The 14,346-nt window shown below is 45.6% G+C and overlaps 1 protein-coding gene across 1 annotated transcript in view; it reads right to left on the reverse strand.

Moving 5' to 3' along the window:
- The window catches only part of THOC1 (THO complex 1), a 36,451-nt gene that overhangs the window by 1,260 nt on the left and 20,845 nt on the right, over window positions 1-14,346 (reverse strand). The window contains exons 14-20 of the mRNA XM_040431789.1: window positions 13,627-13,677; window positions 13,086-13,156; window positions 12,906-13,001; window positions 12,292-12,357; window positions 10,576-10,659; window positions 8,928-9,075; window positions 452-530 (exon numbers count right to left, since the gene is read on the reverse strand). Coding sequence (XP_040287723.1) covers window positions 452-530; window positions 8,928-9,075; window positions 10,576-10,659; window positions 12,292-12,357; window positions 12,906-13,001; window positions 13,086-13,156; window positions 13,627-13,677 — 595 coding nt within the window. The remainder of the gene's footprint in view (window positions 1-451; window positions 531-8,927; window positions 9,076-10,575; window positions 10,660-12,291; window positions 12,358-12,905; window positions 13,002-13,085; window positions 13,157-13,626; window positions 13,678-14,346) is intronic.

Here is a 14,346-nt window from a genome sequence, read left to right on the forward strand (position 1 = left end):
AATAGTTTTTACTATGCAAATATCTGAAAAATGCAATTCTGATACATAAAGTGCTGGTCTATCTATAGGAAATTTGCAACCACAAGGGTGGTTTCTCACACAGCATTTTTGTAAAACACAGTTTCTGATGCAATCTTTTGAGCCAAAGCCAGGAGTGGATTAATATAGAAAGTGAACTATAAAGGAAGCGCTTCTACTATTTCTTCTTGCTGGATCAGGAACTTCAGTGGAGTTTTGTTTTTGTTTTTTCATAAAGTGCTGTGTGTGAAAAACCAGCCTAATAGGTGCTAGACATCTTAATCAAACTGTCTCAGCTGATAAACAAATGTGGTGCATATCACTGGCTTGAGAAATATGGCCTACAGTGCCCTAGCGCACACCCTTCACTGTATATTTTATGTTCACTCCTGGTCTTCATATTCTGAATATAACTTGGTCTGTGAATACTTACTTTCATTGTTTTCCTTTAACAAGGATTCATTATCTTCATCATCCTCATCTTCCCCAGTTTTTATTTCTTCTGAAGGGGGCTAAGAAAATGATATACTTTTACTATCATGCAGCTGACACAGATTATCAATGTTCTCTCCTCCAGTAAAGAAGAATCAGTCCGTGTGGTTTCTTAGAAGGAGTAAATGAGAAGATTGAGCAGCTCTCACCTGCTGCACCTGTAGTGAGCACGGTACCAGCCTGGACACGGCCGCAACAGCAAATAAACAAAAAGAGAAAATCCGGCTCTTGAACAACAGGAGACACTTTATTTAGCAGTAAAACTTCCAATCCTCATAGGCAAGGGTATAGTCAACGCGTTTCGGACCTTCGTGTATCAGTCCTTAACCACTTCCCGCCACGCTAACGCCGAAAGGCGTCATCGCGGCGGCTCACCCAGGTCACACTAACGCCGATTGGCGTCATCTCGCGTGAGCCGAGATTTCCTGTGAACGCGCGCACACAGGCGCGCGCGCTCACAGGATCGGAAGGTAAGCGAGTGGATCTTCAGCCTGCCAGCGGCGATCGTTCGCTGGCAGGCTGGAGATGCGATTTTTTTTAACCCCTAACAGGTATATTAGACGCTGTTTTGATAACAGCGTCTAATATACCTGCTACCTGGTCCTCTGGTGGTCCCCTTTGCTTGGATCGACCACCAGAGGACACAGGCAGCTCAGTAATATGTTGCACCAAGCACCACTACACTACACCCCCCCCTGTCACTTATTAACCCCTTATTCACCCCTGATCACCCCATATAGACTCCCTGATCACCCCCCTGTCATTGATCACCCCCTTGTAAGGCTCCATTCAGAAGTCCGTATGATTTTTACGGATCCACTGATACATGGATCGGATCCGCAAAACACATACGGACGTCTGAATGGAGCCTTACAGGGGGGTGATCACCCTATATAGACTCCCTGATCAGCCCCCTGTCATTGATCACGCCCCTGTCATTGATCACCCCCCTGTAAGGCTCCATTCAAACGTCCGTATGTTTTTTACGGATCCACTGATACATGGATCGGATCCGCAAAACACATACGGACGTCTGAATGGAGCCTTACAGGGGGGTGATCAATGACGGGGGTGATCACCCCATATAGACTCCCTGATCCCCCCCCCCCCCCCGTCATAGATCACCCCCCTGTCATAGATCACCCCCCTGTAAGGCTCCATTCAGATGTCCGTATGTGTTTTGCGGATCCGATCCATGTATCCGATCCATGTGACCCCATATAGACTCCCTGATCACCCCCCTGTCATTGATCACCCCCCTGTAAGGCTCCATTCAGACATTTTTTTGGCCCAAGTTAGCGGAAATTTTTTATATATTTTTTTTCTTACAAAGTCTCATATTCCACTAACTTGTGTCAAAAAAACGAGATTTTTGTATAACTTACCAGTAAAATCTCTTTCTCGCTCTTTCCTTGGGGGACACAGAAGACCTTGGGTATAGCTCATCTCCATAGGAGGCGTGACACTAAGTGAAAGCTGTTAAGCCCCTCCTCCACAGCTATACCCTCAGCCTGGAGAGAAAGGCAGCCAGTTGCGTGTCCAAGCAGTGAGAAAAGGCAAAGTCCAACAAGGAACCAACAAGCCAACTACCCAACGGGTAACACAAACTCGGAAACCGTGTAGAGAAAAACAACGAATGGGTGGGTGCTGTGTCCCCCAAGGAAAGAGCGAGAAAGAGATTTTACTGGTAAGTTATACAAAAATCTCGTTTTCTCGCCCAGTTTCCTTGGGGGACACAGAAGACCTTGGGACGTTCAAAAGCAGTCCAAAAGGGGAGGGACCACAGCTCCAAGGCGAAGCACCCGAAGGCATCAAGGAACCGCCGCCTGCAGACCCAGGCGGACCAAGGCAGCATACGCCGAAGCCAGAGTATGCACCCTGTAGAACTCTGTAAAGCGTGCAAGGAAGACCTGTGGCCGCCTTGCTCAAATGCATGGCCGAAGCCCAAAGCCTCCGGCCCAGGAGGCACCGACCGCTCTGGTGAAATGAACGGTGACAGTAAAGGCAGAATCCTGCCCTCGGTGCGGTAACCTCAGCAATAGCCAATCTGATAAAGCGGAGGAAAAACACCCTGGAGTCCGTCAACTCTAAGCGCGGACCTCCAGGAAACCCAAGAGACCGAACGTCGACAAGAGTCGGAGATCTCCAAGTAAAAACTGCAAGGCCCAAACAACGTCCAAATTGGTGAAGTGTTGAAGCGAAAGGCAAACACCACCTTCAGAAGGAAGGAACGGGATGTAGAACAGCCCTGTCCTGGGAAAAGACAGAAGGCTCAGAACAAAAAGGGGGCCATTCAGGCACCCGTCAGAGACACGACTGATACGGAAACACAACCGTACAGGACAGGAGGGGTAGAGAGAACTTCTGTAACGGCTCCAAGGACAAGATTGGAGCGCCGAGAACTCAGTATGTAGTTCCCAGGGCGGTACCGAAGGACAGTACAGAGGAACCAAAGAGCCATTTCGAGTAAGAAGGTCCTGACAGGCCCAGAGGGCTGGGGAACGCTGGAAGAGGAAGAACAGCGCTGACACTGATACCTCAAGTAAAGGAATCCCAGTCCCAGGTCCAGGCCGGACTGGAAAAAAGACAGAACCATGGGGAGAGAAAAGTCAGAGTGGGGAATGCACAGCTTCCCACAGAACCCCAGATAAAAAAAAAAACATAAGTCTTACGACAGATCCTGGACGAAATACAGCCAGGAGCGGGCAGTAGCGAACCCGCTGGAGTCGCCTGGCAAGCGGGCGAAAAACCAAATGTGATCAGGCGCAGACCAGTAACACGGGCAGAAGTTGGCAAACTGGTCCCGTCGGCCCCCGAGCAACATTGTCCCGTATCCACCCGAGTGGGGGAGCAGAAGGACAGACGGAAAGGAACCAAAAGGGTCCGCCCAGCATCCGCCAGATGCCAGGACAAGACAGGCTATAGTCCATGCTGATGTAGCCATGTTCTACAGTCCCGGTGTAGGAGATCAAAGGACAATCTGGACCGAAAGGTAGTCCCCCCAAGTTACCGAGAAGGTAAGTCTACAGCAGGACCATTGTCTTAGAATGGACCACACAATCTGCACTCAGCGGGAGGACAGAACGCGGTAGACTCGATAAATCGGCACAGCTAATACAGCCAGTGTGAACAAGGGAGACAGTACGAGGCCAAAAGGAACACCGGAACCATCCACATGACAACCATGCTCTCCCCAGAGGGGAGGACAGTGAAGGAACAACCTCTGAAGTCTGGCGGGACAGAAGCCACATCAGAGTGATCTGTACCGAGCGGGGGCCAAACAGAGCCAGCGAGATAAGGTAGTCGAGACAGGGGCCGGCATAACACCCTCCAACCGAACGGAGGAGTGGGCAACAGGGAAGCCATAGGACAGCTCAAAAGCAGAACCCTGCTACACTGTGAGATGCCCGGTTCACCGCCTCGCAGAAGGAGAATACCCTGAAGAACCCAAGGCGGAGGTCCTCCGGACCTGGGTAATCGAGCACCCAAGAGAATTTGGGTGACCTTCCCGAGAAAAGCGGCCCGCACCTGGTAGCAGATCAGACTGTAGCGTAGAGGCGCCAAGAGGAAGGACTCATACCACACTACATCCGAAGAGGAGGAAATTGCAGCAGGCAAGGGAACCGCAGTCCTGCCAGAGCCAACGAAGAATTCGAGGGGCGCTCCAGACAACCGCACTCTCGACCATGTGACCACTAGCGCAGGGAAGCAATACCGCGGAAGGACGAATGGGCACGCATCTAGGAACCACGAACATTCCCTGGGATGAAGGGCCAACTAAATGAATGAGTACCACCCAGCTCCGTGCAGCAGAGAGCAAGTAGAGCCCGTCCGGGTCAGGTGGACAGAATGAACTCCTTAGAGACGAGTGCAAGGTTTGTGGCAGGCATCGTATCCCAAGAAAACAAAAGTATGCCGCAGGAAGTAGATGAGGCATACGTACGAGCAGCCCGTAAGCAGTGAGAAGGCCAACCCACCTACAGGAGGAGAAGGCATACACGGCCCAAACAACGCACAAGAACGTCCGCTCACTGCAAAAGGTTAATTTAGCGAGAAAGGGGGGCTCGCCACAGAGTGCCACAGCATGTACGGAATTGCAAAGTGCAACCTGAAAGGGAGTTCTGCACAAGCCTAGTATAGCATGCGATGGAACGCAAGCAGTCCGCCCCGAAAAGGGGGGAAATTGTATCTGGCAAACTGCAGTCGGCAAGAGTGCAAAGGTAGGTCCCAAAAGGGAGTGATGCCTAAGGCCGTACCTACTTCAGAGAAGCAGGACATACCCTATAATCCAGCATGAACGCAGGAGGTCCACCTAGTGAAAGGGGAACATGCACAGGGTTATCCTAGCATTAAGTGAGTGTGCAATAATACACCCAACACTGATTTAGCGAGAGTACAACTACTCTGCCAATGAAGGGGGACATGTACAAGTCCAGCACAGTCATACAAGGACAGCCGTGAATCTCATGAGCGTGCCAAATTCTGCCCATGGAATGAGGGGTGGCCACGCACAAGGCCAGCACCGTATCCAATGGGAGTGCAAGCGTTCCACCCATGTTAGAGGGCAATGCTCATGGCCCGCAAGGTATCCGGAGAGAGTGTAGCATGCCGCCCAGAAAAAAAGGGGGGGGGTAATGCACATGGCCAGCATCTCATCCAGGGAGAGTGCGTGCACCCGCCATATATGGGAGTCATACACATGGCCAGCATCGTACTGGTGAGAGACAAACACAGTCAGTGAGAATGTGTGTATGTCACCTGAGGAAGGAAGGCATGCCCATGGCAGGCAGCGAATCCAGCGAGAGTGCGTACACCGCCCACGGAAGAGGGGTCATGCATATGGCCGACAGCGGATCCAGCGAGAGTGCAAGCACCCCGCCATGTATGGGGTACATGCACATGGCCAGCAACGTACCTGCGAGAAAACAACCACAGACGGAGGGATGTATGTATGCTGCCTGAGTCATGCCTATGGCCGGCAGCGAAACCAGAGTGTCTTGCCTCCTTGGACACTAAGCAAAAACTGGCTGCCTTTCTCTCCAGGCTGAGGGTATAGCTGTGGAGGAGGGGCTTAACAGCTTTCACTTAGTGTCACGCCTCCTATGGAGATGAGCTATACCCAAGGTCTTCTGTGTCCCCCAAGGAAACTGGGCGAGAAATAAAATCTCACATGAACTCACCATACCCCTCACGGAATCCAAATGCGTAAAATTTTTTAGACATTTATATTCCAGACTTCTTCTCACGCTTTAGGGCCCCTAAAATGCCAGGGCAGTATAAATACCCCACATGTGACCCCATTTCGGAAAGTAGACACCCCAAGGTATTCGCTGAGGGGCATATTGAGTCCATGAAAGATTGAAATTTTTGCCCCAAGTTAGCGGAAAGGGAGACTTTGTGAGAAAAAAAAAATAAATAAATAAATAAATAATATCAATTTCCGCTAACTTGTGGCAAAAAAAAAAAATTTCTATGAACTCGCCATGCCCCTCATTGAATACCTTGGGGTGTCTTCTTTCCAAAATGGGGTCACATGTGGGGTATTTATACTGCCCTGGCATTTTAGGGGCCCTAAAGCGTGAGAAGAAGTCTGGGATCCAAATGTCAAAAAATGACCTCCTAAAAGGAATGTGGGCCCCTTTGCGCATCTAGGCTGCAAAAAAGTGTCACACATCTGGTATCGCCGTACTCAGGAGAAGTTGGGGAATGTGTTTTGGGGTGTCATTTTACATATACCCATGCTGGGTGAGAGAAATATCTCGGTCAAATGCCAACTTTGTATAAAAAAAATGGGAAAAGTTGTCTTTTGCCGAGATATTTATCTCACCCAGCATGGGTATATGTAAAATGACACCCCAAAACACATTCCCCAACTTCTCCTGAATACGGAGATACCACGTGTGACACTTTTTTGCAGCCTAGGTGGGCAAAGGGGCCCACATTCCAAAGAGCACCTTTCGGATTTCACCGGCCATTTTTTTACAGATTTTGATTTCAAACTACTTCTCACGCACTCGGGCCCCTAAAATGCCAGGGCAGTATAACTACCCCACAAGTGACCCCATTTTGGAAAGAAGACACCCCCAGGTATTTCGTGATGGGCATAGTGAGTTCATGGAAGTTTTTATTTTTTGTCACAAGTTAGTGGAATATGAGACTTTGTAAGAAAAAAAATAAAAAAAATAAAAATCATGATTTTCCGCTAACTTGTGACAAAAAATAAAAAAATTCTAGGAACTCGCCATGCCCCTCACGGAATACCTTGGGGTGTCTTCTTTCCAAAATGGGGTCACTTGTGGGGTAGTTATACTGCCCTGGCATTCTAGGGGCCCTAATGTGTGGTAAGTAGTTTGAAATCAAAATGTGTAAAAAATTACCTGTGAAATCCTAAAGGTGCTCTTTGGAATGTGGGCCCCTTTGCCCACCTAGGCTGCAAAAAAGTGTCACACATGTGGCATTGCCGTACTCAGGAGAAGTTGGGCAATGTGTTTTGGGGTGTCATTTTACATATACCCATGCTGGGTGAGATAAATATCTTGGTCAAATGCCAACTTTGTATAAAAAAAAAAAATGGGAAAAGTTGTCTTTTGCCAAGATATTTATCTCACCCAGCATGGGTATATGTAAAATGACACCCCAAAACACATTGCCCAACTTCTCCTGAGTACGGCGATACCACATGTGTGACACTTTTTTGCAGCCTAGGTGGGCAAAGGGGCCCACATTCCAAAGAGCACCTTTCGGATTTCACCGGCCATTTTTTACAAATTTTGATTTCAAACTACTTACCACACATTAGGGCCCCTAGAATGCCAGGGCAGTATAACTACCCCACAAGTGACCCCATTTTGGAAAGACGACACCCCAAGGTATTTTGTGATGGGCATAGTGAGTTCATGGAAGTTTTTATTTTTTGTCACAAGTTAGTGGAATATGAGACTTTGTAAGAAAAAAAAAAAAAATCATCATTTTCCACTAACTTGTGACAAAAAATAAAAAGTTCTATGAACTCACTATGCCCATCAGCGAATACCTTAGGGTGTCTACTTTCCGAAATGGGGTCATTTGTGGGGCGTTTGTACTGTCTGGGCATTGTAGAACCTCAGGAAACATGACAGGTGCTCAGAAAGTCAGAGCTGCTTTAAAAAGCGGAAATTCACATTTTTGTACCATAGTTTCTAAACGCTATAACTTTTACCCAAACCATTTTTTTTTTACCCAAACATTTTTTTTTTATCAAAGACATGTAGAACAATAAATTTAGAGAAAAATGTATATATGGATGTCATTTTTTTTGCAAAATTTTACAACTGAAAGAGAAAAATTTCATTTTTTTTGCAAAAGAAAAAAAAAAAAAAAAAAAAAAAAAAAAAAAAAAATCGGTAAATTTCGATTAATAACAAAAAAAAAAGTAAAAATGTCAGCAGCAATGAAATACCACCAAATGAAAGCTCTATTAGTGAGAAGAAAAGGAGGTAAAATTCATTTGGGTGGCAAGTTGCATGACCGAGCAATAAACCGCTAAAGTTGTGGAGTGCCGATTTGTAAAAAAGGGCCTGGTCACTAAGGGGGTATAAACCTGTGGTCCTTAAGTGGTTAATCATGACATAAAAACCTCCACCAATCTACGGAGGTTGAGGCATCACATGGGCGTTTGTTTTAAATCCTACTAAACAGTTAATGTAAAAGCAGCTTGTACATATGTTACTAAAATCAAAGACGTGTAACAAGAAACCCACAACATTGGCTAATGTATTCCAACATAATCCCATTGACACTTAATTATACTGTAAAATTAAATCTGGTCTCTTATTTAATCCTGCTGGAATCCGTGTAATCAATTGGAACATCCAGAAAGTCTCTCTGTTGAGAAGCTTTCTGCGATGGTTAGTCTGCATTTTGCCTTGGAACATGGAGGCGATTCTTCAGCATTGAGTGTGGTTGGCATTGAAAGGGTTACAGTCCCATTACAGGGCAGGGACCATCGCAGAAAGCTTCTCAACAGAGACTTTGTGGATGTTCTGATTACAGTATAATTAGGTGTCTATGGGATTATGTTGGAATACATCAGGCAATGTTGTGGGTTTCTTGTTACTCGTCTTTGATTATAGTACAAGCTGCTTTTACATTATGTCTGTTTTAAATCCTACCAAACAGTTAAAGGCCCATGTGATGCCTCAACCTCTGTGGATTGGTGGAGGAGGGGTATATGGGTAACTGTTCAGTTTGGGGTTTTTATGTCATGATTAAGGACTGATACACGAAGGTCCGAAACGCGTTGACTATACCCTTGCCTATGAGGATTGCAAGTTTTACCGCTAAATAAAGTGTCTCCTGTTGTTCAAGAGCCGGATTTTCTCTTTTTGTTGATGTGGTTTCTTAGGATACTTTCACACTTGCGGCAGAGGATTACTTACTGGTAATTCTTTTGCTATTTTGATCACCATGTTCTCCAGGTATTCCGGTAAGCTTTTAAACTGTTGGTTGGTAGGCTGGAAAAAGTGGGGGCTTCTACGAGCCAATAATCTCAATGCTCTCCAGCCGTAGTTGGAGTTGTTTACCACCCTGGGAAAAAGACAATATATATATATTCATACTTCAGTGATAGTAGTAGAATAAAAGGGGTTGTCTCACTTCAGCAAATTTATCATGTAGAGGAAGTTAATACAAGGCAATTACTAATGTATTGTGATTGTCCATATTGCTTCCTTTGTTGGCTGGATTCAATTTTCCATCATATTATACACTGCTCGTTTCCAGGGGTTAGGACCACCCTGCAATCCATCAGCGGTGGCCGTGCCAGTAAACCCCTGGAAATGAGCAGTATATAATACGACTGAAAAATGAAGCCAGCCGGTAAAGGAAGCAATATGGACAATCAAAATACATTAGTAAGTGCCTGGTATTACATTTCTCAATACGATAAATGACATTTGCTGAAGTGAGACAACCCCTTTAAGTATCACTGTTACACTATATTACCAAATCACAATTGCCTACACTCTCCCTATTTTGTCCATGTATAAATGAAGAAGATTAATAAAATTTACTCAAATTGTGAGCAAACACATTTCAATAAACAACCATTTATTTACTTTCAGGAGCAACAAAATGGTCACAGCTACACCTTAGTTGTGTCCCCTGTCTCTGGTCACATATGTTGGTATGCACTCTGCCATTCTTCAGAAAACGGCAGAGTTGCCACTGACTGTGGCCGTGGCACTTCCCGCAATGCACGAACACCGTCCGCGGGGCAGCGGATCGCAGATCCATTCACTTTAATGGGTCCGCGATCCGGCCGTTCCGCAAAAAGATAGAACATGCCCTATCTTTTTGCTGAACGGAAGTACGGGACAAAACCCCACGGAAGCACTCCGTAGGGCTTCCGTTCTGCATCTACGGATTTGCGGACCTATTGAAGTGATGGGTCTGCATCCGTGATGCGGAATGCACACTGAACGGTGCCCGTGTATTGCGAATCCGCAATACGGCAACGGAACACCTACGGTCGGGTGCAGGAGGCCTAACTGTCTAAAGAAGGGTCAAAGGATGGGGACTGTAGAAAAAAACAGTCTACAATCAGGCAGGAAATAGTTGATGATACATAATATAAAGTAACAGGACGGCAAAGTAATTTTAGAAGACCGTTTTAAAAGGCATTTCAAATTTGGCAACTAAGGAAGCACAAGGGAAATACACCAGTTGTGAAAAAATACTGATAGATCATGTACCCACGCCTTTTACATCCGGCTGGCCATGGGCAAGGTCAGCAGTGACATGCTGCTTGTGGCCATATCACTGCTGAAGCCAGTCATTGGCTGGAGTGTTGCATGTGACCATGTCCATGGCCAGCCGGAGGTAAACAGCGTGGGGAAGATGGAGACAGTGGAGGACCACAGCAGCATGAAGCAGGTTAGTATGAATCATCTTTTTCAGGGGGAAAGCATTACATAAAGTATTATTATTACCAGAAAACCTCTTTAATAGTGCTCATATACTCTAATAGTGCATAAAGACTCGGGTTGTCAGTTGGCCTATCTGTAACCGTACACTATGTCAACATACTTGTATTCATTTTCAACCATGTTTTCAGGATCCGCTTGTTCCATTGCCTCTTCAAAGAACTGTTCCAAAGACGGCATAAACTCCCTAAGATATAAAAGCAATATGTAAGATAATTATTTTAAAAGGGCATCTGTCAGTGGATTTGTACCTATGACACTGGCTGACCTGTTACATGTGCACTTGGCAGCTGAAGGCATCTGGGTTGGTCCCATGTTCACATGTGTCCATATCGCTGAGGATAATGAAGTTTTAACATATGCAAATGAGCCTCTAGGAGAAACGGGGGCGTTGCCCCTTGCAGATGAGCAAGTGTCTTACTGCGGACTCGCAGCGCAGCTCCCGGCCTGAACTCCTTGCACTACTGGGGTAACATAGCATTATATTGATTTATGATGCTATGTAACCCTTACAGTTTTGGAATGTATTAGAGGACACTGACACAATGCTCTAAAGGGGCCTTAGAGGCTCAGCTTTCATTGCGACTGCTGCACCCTCTCCATTTTAGAAGTCAGAGCCAGGCCTGATCACATTTACACTGCCAGGCCCTGTCAGCCAAAGTGCAGAGGGTACAGCACTTGCAGAGCCTCTAGGAGTAACGACAACGCCCCCGTTCCTCCTGGAGACTCATTTGCAGATATTAAAACTTTATTTTTCTCAGCAATGAGGGCACATAAGAACATGGGACCAACACAGATGCCTTCAGCTGCCAATTGCACATGTAACAGGTCAGCCAGTGTCATAGGTACAAATATGTTGACAGATTCCTTTTAAAGGGTATCTTGTCTTCTAGATATTGGACCTTATCTATTCAGGTAGACCATGTGTGTGCAAACGTACATTTAAAAACACCAAGTTGCAAGTCTGCAGGATACCCTGCCGCATCTTGGCATACACTGGCTTCTAGGAATGCATATTTATTTTAATCCCTATAGATGGTGTAAACGTAGACCAGCACCAGATGTATCATAGTGGCCCATGTTGGATGATAAATTTGGTTCATGGAAAGACACTTCTATCTAACTTTATACCAACTATGGGTTGGCTCAATACATCACATCTTAGGCCAGGCTCCTTTTGGTAAGCCACACACCTTTATGGTCAAGGCACAGATAACGTCTCTAATCTAGATGTCCACAATTGGGACCACAATTTGGCTCAATTTACACCATAAGTTAGGTGTACTAACAATAGTAAAGTTGGATAACTAAAGACTGTAACAAGTGATGTCCAGCAAGGATCACTGCAATAAATATGACTATGCAAAGTAGCATAGTACCCACCTCCAAAACAGCCCCTGGCAGTGCTATAAACCACCCATCTGTGCCAGTCACCGGGCTCAATGCTAGGTGGAAGCGCGAAGCGGCGTGCAAAGGGGGAGCATCGGAGCAAGGAAATGTTCCAAAGCTCCACTCATATGTAGTAAATGAATAAAGAAGAGCTTATATCCAGGTTCAGCCCTGAACCCAGAGAACCCCTGGAGAGCCAGAGCAGATTTTGAGGAGCTTTCCACAGCATACAGCGTGAGTGTTGTCAGACTCCAAGTTGTACATGAGCTCATAACCTGCTGGTACAGCTTTTCCTCGGGCCGTACTGCAGATTTTTAATTCTTAGATGTATGGCACTGTCTTGCTAACTTCTCCCTTGCACATTTTCAGCCAGGGAAGCCAGCAGCAGCATATCTATGCATACGACAGATGGGTTCGTGTGCTGCCTCACCTGGTTTCTGACTTGCAGGCTTCTATGTTGTCAGGACACAGATTCCAGAGCCTCGTTAACTCTTCACTGGAAAGACAAATTCTAGTTATAAAACAGCAAGCTACCACTCATCCCTCCCCAAGCTTGCACATATAGCTTTCCAGTTTTTTGAAGAACAAGAAGTTTCAAGTTTTTGCACAAGAATCCTTTTACTGTGCAATTTTTTTTTTACCCCGCTTTTGCTAGTTTGAAGGGGGGGGGGGGGGGGGGGTTGCGGGCTTAACAGGGTATGGCACCCAGATGTCATAGCGGGTGCAGATTTGATTTTCTTGTGTACAGACTGCCATAAGATGTGCCAAATTTATTAAGAAGCCTGCATCTCTTAAGAAATTTAGCACATCTTACACCAGTGCATTTATTTTTAAATAATACATTTCCCTCATGTTTCCCAAATCCTACGAGGACAGTGGAAGAAAGCAAACCTTTTAAACAAATTTTTCATAAAGGGTCCTAAAGAAAATATATATATATCGGGTCTAACAGGTCGCTGAAAGGATAAAAAGGAAGGCATCCAGAAACAGACAATTTCTTAACAAACAGAAGGGAAGAAAAAAAAAAAAAAGACAGATTCTTACTTTCCCATTAGGATTTTTTTGTTTGAACCTTTGCCTATAAAGTCTTCAGGGGCTGGACGTTTCCTTGCCATTTTCACTGGTTTACTGTCAGGCGGTCTAATTTAAAACAGAACAACAAACACTAAATAAAAGTACATTACACAGAAATATATGAACAAAATAATTATACAAAGCCTATACCTTTCTTTCACAAAACTGGGGCAACCTTCATTCTTCCAGGAGTTCCAGTTTTCTTCTGTGCTGAGTATGTGCTGAAAAAGAGGTTTGAGATAGTAAAGGATTGTTCAGCGATTAAAATTTCTTTATTTTTTAAAGTTCCCAATAGTGCAAAATACCGTAAGTTAATTATTACCTTTCCAATCTCGTGCCACTCCCCGGTTCCCTGCTGGTACTTGCACCTTGGTGCCTCTCAGCACGCAGGAAATGCCCACACAGCAAATGAATAGATGAGGCGAGTACCCACTGCAGGCAGTGACAGCGGTAGGGGCATTTCCAGCATGTTGAGATGGACCAGAGCAGAGACTGGCAAGTGACTGAAATGTCGGAAAGGTAGTGGCGGGGACTGCTAAGATAAGTATTGACTTATGGTGTTATTTTACACCACTGGGGAAACCTTTAAAGAAACAAAAACTATATATTTAGTTATATCTATTTTCATTTATATAAACTGGTCAGACAACACCTGCCACCCTGCTCTGCTCTTGAATCAGCTATAGCTTACCTCGACCGTTTTAGAAAACTTGTCTCCAGCAGATGGGGTTTCACAGAGTAACTGGAATGAAGTAGAAAAGAGTAATTTGCTATTGTCTCACAGTTCTATTTTTAATAAGGCCCTTATATGGGGAAAAGGTGGTACCAAGTTATACAGCATCTCAAGGAATCAGCAATATACAATGCCAAAAAGTCTTACAAGTCAACTTTTAGCCCCCCCCCCCCCCCCCCCCATGGTCTCATACTTTTAAGAGCATCTGCCAGCATGATCAATCTTATTACTTTTTATATTTATGCAAATTACCTATTTTGAGCATTTGGAGCTGGCCTAGGCCCTTCGGAGCACCGTCCCTGTGCTTTGTGCACCCCCCCCCCCCCCCCCTTTCATTGACAGGGCTAGAATCTAGCCTAGCCCTGTGTTCTTGTGTCAGCACTTAGTCTGCTCAGTGACTCGGCGCTTGTGCAGTGGATCTGATGCTGCTTTCCAGACTCATCAGATCCACTGCGCAAGTGTCAGACTCACTGAGCCGACTTAGCGTTTACGCAAGATCACAGGGTTAGATGAGCGGTCTAGCACTGTTAAATCAAAGAGGGGGGACTGTACAAAGCACAGGGACGTTATGTTAGCAGTGCTCCAAGGGTCCCTTGCTGCTCGAAAAAGTTAATTTGCATAAATATACATAATGTATCTCAGTAGCAGTTCACCTTAGAGACAAAATAAAGGTATTAA

This window comes from Bufo bufo, chromosome 5 (assembly GCF_905171765.1).
Source record: "Bufo bufo chromosome 5, aBufBuf1.1, whole genome shotgun sequence".
NCBI lineage: Eukaryota > Metazoa > Chordata > Amphibia > Anura > Bufonidae > Bufo > Bufo bufo.